General features: G+C 36.3%; 1 protein-coding gene across 1 annotated transcript in view; it reads right to left on the reverse strand.

The window, feature by feature from the left end:
* The window catches only part of LOC306881894 (xenotropic and polytropic retrovirus receptor 1 homolog), a 34,743-nt gene extending 23,223 nt beyond the window's left edge, over positions 1 to 11,520 (reverse strand). The window contains exons 1-2 of the mRNA XM_079436244.1: positions 11,134 to 11,520; positions 1,381 to 1,432 (exon numbers count right to left, since the gene is read on the reverse strand). Of these exons, the coding sequence (XP_079292370.1) occupies positions 1,381 to 1,432; positions 11,134 to 11,202 (121 nt within the window). The 5' untranslated portion in view covers positions 11,203 to 11,520. The remainder of the gene's footprint in view (positions 1 to 1,380; positions 1,433 to 11,133) is intronic.
* Positions 11,521 to 11,812: the final 292 nt, after the last annotated feature.

Raw genomic sequence — 11,812 nt, forward strand, 5'->3', positions numbered from 1 at the left:
ATTAGATGCACGAAACTCACGCACTGACAGATTTTCACGTGCGCTTTGTGTTTGTTTGTCCTGAAGCTCGATTAAATGCACTTGCATTTTCTAATACTTTTATACGAAATTGATGTACACAGTCAGTTATGTTTACAGAGAAGGACAAAACATCTGATATATCGAAATAAATCTGTGCATTAGTCTGAATGCAGCATGTTAAAGCTGCCACTGTCTATGATCTCATAGAGGAAAAAAAGAATAACCCATAAATATTGTCTGTCAACTTTAGGATACTTAAAGAACACTTATTTTAAATAAGTAATTGTTTTAAAAAGTAGCTGCTTATATAATGAAAAAAAAAGAAAAGAAAAAAAAAAGTACATTTTGCACAAAATGTATTTGATATAAAATTTATACGAAAATGTAAGTAATATTGAAAACTGAGAATGTGACGCATCGTGATATTGAGTTGATAATGATTGTGAAGTGCCTGAAGATTCCCACCCCTAATATTGAAATTGTTAAGGTGGGTGTGTCTGTTGAGCACTTGCCGACACAGGTAGATGATCCATAACAAAATATAGGTCATGTACGTAATTATGCAGAAAATATTAAACAAACATGTATATGACATTAGTCTCAGAAACTGATTTGGATATACAATAAATATTACAATACAAGACTGCTAATAAATACTTATGTCTTTAAGTCCATACCATATGTAGTCAGTGTTTTTTTTCTCTAAATAACTTATGATGTGTGTATTGTTTTATGTCTTAATGGAGCAACATCTATTTTTAGACTCTTCAAGATGGCGCAAATTCTGTGGCGATTTACTAGCATTACCATTTTCATAGGAGTAAAATGTTATGTATAGATGCTGAATTAATTTAACCAACGTTTCATTACCTACTTCAAAATGCTGCAAAAAAACTGCTGTTAATGAAATCATTGAAATATTTGTAGTCAGCCTACTGTTTGAATAAAAATTACATAAACAGCGAAAGTACAAAGCAAATTAATACGAATTAAACGTATACAGAGCATAAATCTTTATTCAGATTTCCCTCGCACTGAAAGCGCCTCTCTCAGTCTCTTTATGCGATCAGTGAACTCTGACTCTTGCTGCACTGTGCTGTGGCTCTGCAGCGTGCGCTGTGTGGAGCAGAGGAGACCACATCAAATTTGAACTCGCACATTCTCAAAAAAATGTTACTTTGGTCACAGCCTACAGCCCTGGAGATTAGGTATATGATACATCTAATACTACGGTCAGATCAAACAAAAGGTTTTAACTAATTTGACAACAAAAACTAAAATTTTAGTTGGTATTGGTAAATTGGTATTTACACTATTTTTTTATGGGCTGATTTGCAGAGTATGTTTGCATGCATTTACCTTCGATTGATGGGGCCTGATCCTGGGCAGAGTACAACATTTCTTTAAAAGCCTGTGGAGAAGAAAAAACCATGAAACACCATTTCCAGAGGTCAGACAATTGGCTTTCATATTACACAGCAGCATGTGACTGGCACTGTGCCCGTTCTAACTGACAAGGGAAGCCCAGCCAGGATGCAGACGGACTGAGACAGAAATACATGAGTTCTTGAGTATAGAACAGGAAGTACTAAAACTAATAGAAAGATAGAGGAAATGGCCGTTTTTAAATTTGTCCAAATCTAGAATTGGATATCCCCTCTTTAAGAAACACATCATGTCCTTGAATCAGAAAAAATGAGGACAAAGCATTGGTTACAATAGATACAAGCGAGAATTTGCAGCATTTCCATGGAGTTGCACCATTCGACTGGCCAATATTAATTGTAAACCTATCACAGGAGATTGACAAAAAATGCTACAATTCTGGGTCAATATATTTTAAATTATAACCCCCCCCAAATATTAAGTGTGTGTGAATTGTAATGTGCCCATTTTCAAGAATAATCACTGCACAGGCTGAGAGAAAAAAAGAAACTGCACAACCATTAATAAAAAACAACCTGAATTCTAGAAATGTTGGGACATTTTTTTTTTATTTGAATAAAATGAAAACTAAAAGACTTTTAAAAATCACATGAGGCAATATTTTATTCACAATAGAACATAGACAAAAAAATGTTTAAACGGAGAAATTTTACACTTATCCACAGTTGGCAAAAGTTGGCACGGGGGCAACAAAGGGCTGAAAAAGCAAGGAATTTTGAAAAGATTCAGCTGGGAGAACATCTAGCAACTAATTAAGTTAATTGACATCAGGTCTGTAACATAAAAGGGATGTCTTATGCTGCATTCAAGTCCTCCTGGGACGTTCGTGCTTACGAGTTGACAAGTAGTTTTTACGACGTCGGGTGCATTCAAGTCACTTTGGTCGGAACAAGATGGCGATTTAACTTTTCTACATAAATTCAATTATTTTTTTTAAACTCTACATTTACAAAACGATGAATGATGTGCATCGTGTTTTTTTTATTTTTTCCGTTTTTATTTAATTTATGAAGGTGATGTAAACTGAATTATATATTCTAATATAATTATACAAAAATATAATATTTTGTATATGTAACTTATATAGTTTTATTGTACATTACAACAAAATAATAATTTTATTCATTTCAATAACTTTACCGACTGCATATCTTTAGTCTTTGGCTGTGTCCATTGTATTCGACACGTTTTTTCAATGACACGCCCCCAACTCCGAAACTCAGGGATTAAATAATAACGACTTTGTGTCGTAATAACAACTTTGTGGTGGCGTTCATGTGCGTTCAACTCGTAAATACGATGTATCCGACATGACTTGACACCAGTAGGCCTTGTTTACACTGCAGGTCTTGATGCTCAATTCAGATTTTTTTTGCCTATATCAGATTTTTTTGGCTGTCCGTTTACACGTTCTTTCAATTGTGACCCATATCCGATTCATGCGTTTACACTTGCCATACCATCTGAAACATCCCTCATGCGTTGTTGTCATTTAGCACCTCCACACATGCTTCCTCCTGAGAATATTGTGACAAAACGAGTCGAGCAAATTTGAAAAACAAGTTATTTTTATTTTCACATTCTCCATTAAAAGACCTTCAAAATGACGTATGATTTTTTGGAATCAAACAAAAAATGTCGATATAGAGTCAGCAAGGCTGATTATGAGAAAGATTAAAGTTTTCCTCCAGTTCTTTTCTTATTAATAATTAGGCTACTATATTAATAATCACAATATAGCTGTTTTTTTTTATTTTATCTTTCCTATTATAAATGAACAGATGCAAAAAAAAACAAAAAAAAACAGTAGCTTGTAGGAATAGCCTAGAAAGAAACAAATAATTAATTACCTATATCATTTTAGAACTAAACAAAAGTTTTCATATAGCCTACGAAAAACAAATGATCAAATGTAAAAATCACTTCAGTATGTTCCTTACAAATAAGTTGATTATTAAAACTACAAAAGCAGTTAAATGAAGTGCTACAAATGATTCCCTCTTTTCTTTTAGGCTATTGATAGATAACACTGAGACAGACGGCCTACTGTAATGCACGAATCATAAAGTTACACATCAGATGTTGTTACACATCAGATGTTTTTCCCCATCAGTTCCCCAAGCGTTCACTTAAGAAAGAACAGCTCATGTTTGCGTGAACACTGAAATACTGTAATTCTGTGTATTTAATGGGATTGCGCGCCGTCCGAAGCGCTGTTATGCACACTCTTCAGATGACAGCCTGTTATTCTTTTAATAATTTATTGTACAAAGAATGGGTCACAAACAAGACTGTTTCATAATTCCATTTTAACTCAAAAGATATAGAAAAAATATTATTGTTGTTAATATAATTTGCTGTTTTAATAATAAAGAAGAGTACTTTATTATTATTCATTTCCATGTTCATTTACAAGCTGCATGCTTTCTTGATCAAAAGTCATTACAGATTTCTGCAGCAGAAGGGGCGGGGTCGTGAGATTAACCGCCAAACCGCGATATTTGTTGCTTCTTCACCACGGTAAGAAAAAATCCCATACCGTCACAGCCCTACGCATAATTAAACGAAAAATACGTCAAAGACGACCACAAACTCTTCAGCAGATGGAAACCTATATCAGGCAAGAATGGGACCAAATTCCAACACCAAAACTCCACAAACTCATAGCCTCGATGCCCATGTCCCAACTATTTTGAGACCTGTAGCAGGCATCAAATTTGATATAAGCTCATTTTGTGCATAAAATTGTAAAATTTCTCAGTTGAAACATTTGTTATACTATCTATGTCCTATTGTGAATGAAATGTTGGCTCATGTGATTTGAAAGTCTGTTAGTTTTCATTTTTATTTCTCATTTAAAAAAATATATAATTTTGATTAAAAAACAAAAAAAGTAAAAAAAAATTGGGAAATGTTGTCAAATGTCATGTCATATTCTTCATGTATAAAGAGTCATATTTCACAAAATGTAATTTTTTGTAATATACAGCTTTATAGAACCATGCTTTGTTTTTGTTTTTTTACATATAGCTTATAAAAGTAGCATGGGGCTGAGCTCAGTCATTGCGGTGTCAGCATCAAATTTCCTTATTGGTGCACCACTAGTAATTATGACATGCGTCTAGCCACATCTTAACACAAAAGTGCATAATTACCAGAAAACGTATAAGGCTATTTTAAAAAGCATGCTAACTTACTATGACAAAAATTTGCATGGTAGCATGCTTTGCATTAATATTAAGACGAAAAACTGCAATGATATTATGGAAAGAGGGGTATTTTACTCGCTTTTATGCATCACACTAGGTGAAAGGTCATACACATCCAGTGGAGAAGCACTGAGGATTGAGAGAGGCAGGAACTTTGCCTGTGGAACTCAAATCAATAACAACCCATCAATATTTTGCTTGCCCTCTATTAGTTATCATGCCTCATTGTTATATCACAGAGAAAGAGAACACCCCCGTCCCAAACAAAAACACATGACCTCCATATTAAACAGAACCAATAAAATAAAGAATAATAAAATCAGACAAGCTGGGCTAAATTAAACTCGTAGTCATAGACAGTTCTCTGTTTTATAACTGCACTGAGTATTTTTATGAAATGTTGTTTGAATAAAAAGTAAAAGATAGAAGAGACAAAATGTGAATAATTGTAAGTGTAGAACCACACTGAAATTGATTTAAGTGGGAATTCTTCCATGTTCAGCACAGTATTTGACACTGACCTCAGCATGAACCTTAACACTACTCCTGAACTACAGCATTGTAATCAGAGCATGTGAGAAAAGTCAGTTTTCTCTCACTCTGAGATCACTCTGAAACGGCTCCAGATTAAAAGTTTTTTAATGCTAAATGCTATTAAAATGTCAGTGTAAAATATCATCACAAAGAAAAAACAAAAACATCTCATGTAACAAGTATTTTCCTTCCTTTCACATAGAAATATCTAAAGATGTGCAATACATCTCTTTGTCCTCTTTCAGATGATGGAAGATCATGATATAGATAAAGATATTTAAAAAATATATATATTTTATTTTTAAGTTAATTAAGTGCATCATCTGGGTTTTTAAAGTGCACTTGTTCTTTTTTGGAATCTTCAGTATGAATACTAAAATGGCACAGAATATTGCATAAGCAAGCATGCAAATTGTAACTCTGTTAGTGAGGTTCATTTGAATAAGTGGGAATGCTGCCAACTGAACTTTGGAGTAGTGTTGTCACGATACTGGAATTTCTAACTTCGATACGATACCTTGAAAAATATCGATATTCGATACCATTTTCGATACCACGGAGAAAAAAACTGCCACAATATTAATTTTTTTTAATTTAAAGATAAATGTAACAAGTCGAGAACATGCGGTATATTTTACATGAACAAAAAATGTCTTGAGGTACTGCATTTGTTGATTTATTTATTAATCTTTTATTAATCTTAGTTAAATGTTAATTGAAACTAACGTTTACTAATACATGTACTAATTAAAATCCAAAGTTCTATTTGTTGATATTCTCATTTGCTTCATAACCAAAATATTTCCAGATATAGGGCCCTATGAAATCCGTTTTATTTTTCCCCAAATTCCATTTAATTTTTTTCTACATTCAATTTTTTCCATTTTAATTTTTCTGGACTTTTTTTTTTTTTTTAATGGTCAAATTAAATGCTATTAATCTAAAAGCATGTCTAATTCATTAAAATCATGAAAATTATACAATTTAACATTTAATTTATTAAGTGTAACAAAAATGACACGTTTAGGGCCGTATGAAATGTTTTATTTTTTTCTCACCTTATGTTTTATTGTTACCATATTCTGTGCATACAAATACAAACAATTTTTATTTATTCTTACAGTAGCCTTATGAAATGTGTTTTCCCCCTCAGAAATTCTGTGTGGTGTATTTAAATTTTACTGGATATCAGATGAAGGCATAAAACAATTTAAATTAATTTATATTTGAATTAATGAAAATTAAACATTTACATTTTTGGCAAATGAAGGGGATTTACTATTAAAATTAAAATATTTTGTGATTATTTCTTTAAAAAAATTAACAGTAGTAGTATTATGTACATTCTACTAAATAGTAATATAGCCTATTTCTGGCACACGGTCTTTAATAGGCTAAGTTAAACCGAACTTTTATTTTGACGGGTTGCCGTGAATACCTTTAAAGTTCTGTGTGTGTATGATATGACGCTAGTTTTACTCAAATTAAATGGTAAAATGCTCGTAAAGTGCCTTTCAGATCAGTTCTAGAGATATTGTTGATGTATTTATGTCCTCATTGAGACGGCAGACGCTGAAATCACAGCGAGCGCCACATTAGTAAACACAACCGCACGTGCAGCACATTCACACAGAGACGCGCAGAACATGCAGGATTCATATTTAAATCCACTTTTGCAGCTTAATATTTACAGATACTAGTCCATATCGTGATTTGATTTAAGTGTAATGACCTACTTTTGATTAATTCATCCAAACTTTGACAAATTCCGTTACATTCCGCGTTAAACTGTAAATTCCGTGTTTATGACTGGATTCCGTGCGCGTTCTCTGCATCGCGGAGATCATAGATCCCTACAGATAGCGCTCCTGCTGTGTTCTTTAACAACCAGAGCAGTCATCTTTCTATTCACTTCACTTTTGCTACGTGTGGTGCTTGTCCACGCGCCTTTGGAGAGAAGTGAAAGTGACAGCTCGGCTAGTATCGGTGTATCGATACTTCGGGAAATTAATATTGGTACCGTTCAGATATTTCAGTATCGATATTTATCGAAATATCTATATTTTTGACAACACTACTTTGGAGCACAATAAATAAACCAACAGACACCCCCTGAAAAGGGTAGTCAAACTGTGAGTCGGGTCAACTGAAATATTGATGCTAAGCAGATCAAAGACATACAAATTAACCTAAAACAAGAGATGGTATCGCATAAAAAACGTCATAAAATCAACTCCTGGGCACCTGCTGTCCTGCAGAGTTTACCTACAGCCCTAATCACACCTGAACCAGCTAATCACACTCTTCAGCAACAGTCTTGGATGACCAGCAAGTTTGCAAAATATACTGTATGTCATAAAAGTTGTCCAAACAGGTTATGACATATCCTTATGCCTTTTGTGTTCTATTTTTAGGATCAGTGTTAAAAATGACAGCGTGAATGCTAAGCGAATCAGGATTTTTTTGTCTGGACCAAAAGAACCGAACTACAAGTGTGAACATATCCTAAGTGAAGAAAAGAAAATGAAATACCTAGAGTGGAGCTGGAACAAAACAAATATAGAATGCTTTGACTGGTCAAATATCGCAAAAAAAACAAAAAACAAATGTCGTTCAACAAGTGGTCAAATTTACACGCAAATACAGTTCTGCTGTACACAGTACAACGCAGATTCTGAAGAAGCCTGTTACAAAGACAGAATCCTGTAAGAAAACATGAGCTCAGAGGGAACGTGGCCTTGACAGCTGCATCAGGGATGTTTACTTATTCTACCAGCAGGCCTGCACTGTTCTACACCCAGGAAAGCATACACCGCATTCCCATGACTAAGAAAAAGGTCTTAAACTCTGAGGCAGCCTTGACTTTAGTAGGCTTTTTTGAGACAGCGAAACATTTTTTCTTCTCTTTCCGAGCGTCAGGAATCATGTGATTGCCCACTCAGAAAACAAAAATCAGCAGAAACGCTCATATCTCTAAATAAGCTGACATCAGCATTGTCAAGACTGTGTGACACAAAATAAAGGCCACAGAACATAACAAATCACCACATTCATAATGCCCAGTCACAGTGGGCAAAAACAAGTGTGCTACCAAAGTGGACAAAATTATCCTCGAGATCAGAACTGATCTCTCCTCAAGGCAGGTGAGAGGGAATTATAAAGGAAAGGGAAGCGACGTGTGGCCAAGTATGGTGACCCATACTCGGAATTTGTGCTTTGCATTTAACCCATCCAAGTGTACACACAGTAGTGAACATACATCCGGAGCAGTGGGCAGCCAATGCTTCGGCGCCCAGGGAGCAGTTGGGGGTTCGGTGCCTTGCTCAAGGGTCTCACCTCAGTCGTGGTATTGAGGGTGGAGAGAGTGTTGGTTATTCACTCCCCCACCTACAATCCCTGCCGAACCTGAGACTCGAACCCACGACAAGTCCAACTCTCTATCCATTAGGCCACATTTATATTTGATTCAGCAATCCCTTACAAACACAATCTGCTGTGTACTACTCTCAAAAAGAGATGACTAATTAATTAGCAAATGTCCAAGGGGAAGGCAATAATCTCATTATGTGTAGGCCATTAAACCCTGAAGGAGCTGCAGTACACTAAAGCCCTGTCAACTCTAACCCAGTCCAGTGTTGAAGACAAAGAAAACTGCCTCGTATGCGCTCATGTGAAATAATGCAATTATGTAGTCTGCCAAGCCCTGCATTTTGAAGCTCTGTATTACCATCGTTTATGTTTGTTTTAAAGGAATGACCCCTACAGGTAATGACAGACCTGAAAAACAATGCCGATAACGACTGCATGGCAACATGGAGAAAAAAATAAAAATAAAATAAAATAATATATACAGGCGCTGGTCATAAAATTAGAATATCATGAAAAAGTTGATTTCAGTAATACCATTCAAAAAGTGAAACTTATATATTAGATTCATTCATTACACACAGACTGATATATTTCAAATGTTTATTTCCTTTAATTTTGATGATTATAACTGACAACTAATGAAAGTCCCAAATTCAGTATCTCAGAAAATTAGAATATCAATTAAGACCAATGCAAAAAAAAAATATTTTTAGAAATGTTAGCCAACTGAAAAGTATGAACATGAAAAGTATGAGCATGTACAGCACTCAATATTTAGTTGGGGCTCCTTTGGCCTGGATTACTGCAGCAATGCGGCGTGGCATGGAGTCGATCAGTCTGTGGCACTGCTCAGGTGTTATGAGAGCCCATGTTGCTCTGATAGTGGCCTTCAGCTCTTCTGAATTGTTGAGTCTGGCGTCTGGCATCTTCCTCTTCACAATACCCCATAGGTTTTCTATGGGGTTAAGGTCAGGCGAGTTTGCTGGCCAATCAAGAACAGGGATACCATGGTCCTTAAACCAGGTACTGGTAGCTTTGGCAGTGTGCGCAGGTGCCAAGTCATGTTGGAAAATTAAATCTGCATCTCCATAAAGTTGGTCAGCAGCAGGAAGCATGGAGTGCTCTAAAACTTCCTGGTAGACGGCTGTGTTGACCTTGGACCTCAGAAAACACAATGGACCAACACCAGCAGATGACATGGCACCCCAAAATATCAATGACTGTGGAAACTTTACACTGGACCACAAGCAACGTGGATTATGTGCCTCTCCTCTCTTCCTCCAGACTCTGGGACCTTGATTTCCAAAGGAAATGCAAAATTTACTTTCATCAGAGAACATAACTTTGGACCACTCAGCAGCAGTCCAGTCAAGACGCTTCTGACGCTGTCTCTTGTTCAAGAGTGGCTTGACACAAGGAATGCGACAGCTGAAACCCATGTCTTGCATACATCTGTGCGTGGTGGTTCTTGAAACACTGACTCCAGCTGCAGTCCACTCTTTGTGAATCTACCCCACATTTTTTAATGGGTTTTGTTTCACAATCCTCTCCAGGGTGCGGTTATCCCCATTGCTTGTACGCTTTTTTCTACCACATCTTGTCCTTCCCTTCGCCTCTCTATTAATGTGCTTGGACACAGAGCTCTGTGAACAGCAGCCTCTTTAGCAATGACCTTTTGTGTCTTGCCCTCCTTGTGCAAGGTGTCAATGGTCGTGTTTTGGACAACTGTCAAGTCAGCAGTCTTCCCCATGATTGTGTAGCCTACAGAACTAGACTGAGAGACCATTTAAAGGCTTTTGCAGGTGTTTTGAGTTAATTCGCTGATTAGAGTGTGGCACCAGGAGTCTTCAATATTGAACTTTTTCATGATATTCTAATTTTATGACCAGCACCTGTATATGTATATATATATATATATATATATATATATATATATATATATATATATAACACTGCCACTCCTAAATGTTCTATGTGAGCAATTAGTAGAGATGAAAAAATGAGTGTGCTTGATTCTGATCATTGTCATAATCCTGATGAACTTGTTCACCCTGTAAATTCTCAAATATTAAGTTTTCCTACTCCTAAATCCTACAATTAAGGATACACTATTTGTATTCGAGATCTGAATCAGAATTTAATATCCAAACTGACTTTAGAGATTTCTGTTCTTTCAACTGCATCCTAGAATTGAGAGGAAAACAGGTACTGTCCTTTGAGAAACATGTTGAATTTGAAAATTTAATTTAATCTTCTTATTGGTTTATTATTATTATTATATAAGCTGATCATGAGCAGCGCGAAACATCTGGGCCGATTCACCTGCCTCCCTGATGTTCATATAGACTCACACTAGCTTTAAAGCTATCAACTGTTAGCTTTCAGTTACAGACTAACCCTGAACAGATATGACAGACATTAAATCGCATAAATACAGTCTTTCGTTCAAAGACTACATTATAACGACAGATGACTGATTTTAGACGGGTTCCGTGAGCTGAAGGGATGCTGTCTGAGGTAAAATAGCTCAAAGTTGCTTTTCTTCGGCTCTTACCTCATATTGAATGTATTGTTTCCTCCACTCCGGGGTGATGTGGGCAGACAGGTGCTCGGTAAATTTCATTTTTATGAATATTTCGGGGTGTTTTTGTCTGAGGAGAGTCTCGCGCTGCTGGAAAATTACCAGTGAATCATCGCGAGCTGAAAATCACCCTCAGATTAACGGCTGTTTTTCGCTGCTCCGCGACACACACATATTCAGGGCAAATATTGCGATATTTTCAAACAGCCGTCCCCGGTGTTCCTCGTTATCCCTTCAGGTGCTGTGGGACGCTGTCAGCGGTGGTTTAGCGGGCTGAAGGAGCTCTTGACAGACTCTTTCTCCGCCTGATATCTGCGGCTGAGGCTCCAGCGGCCGCCATCATTGTCGGAGAGTGACGTCACGGTGACGGCGCGTCACCGCAGAGGATGTTTTCCAGCTCATGCCTCAAAATAATTACTGTGAATTATAGACATGTGAACTCAAGGGCAGGTTATTCTTAACCCAACAGGCCTAAAGGTAACCCTCAAAGGTCACTTGAACCAGCTTGTTTATCATTGAGAGTCACAGCATATCTAGGCTGAGTGACATGTTTCTCAATAGAGTCCAAAGCTCACTCTACACAGAAGTGCTTGTGTCTTGTATTGCTGTGTTTTTCACCCACCTATTACTCAGTCTGTTAAAACTTATGTAA

Source organism: Barbus barbus, assembly GCF_936440315.1.
Source record: "Barbus barbus genome assembly, chromosome: 15".
Lineage (NCBI taxonomy): Eukaryota > Metazoa > Chordata > Actinopteri > Cypriniformes > Cyprinidae > Barbus > Barbus barbus.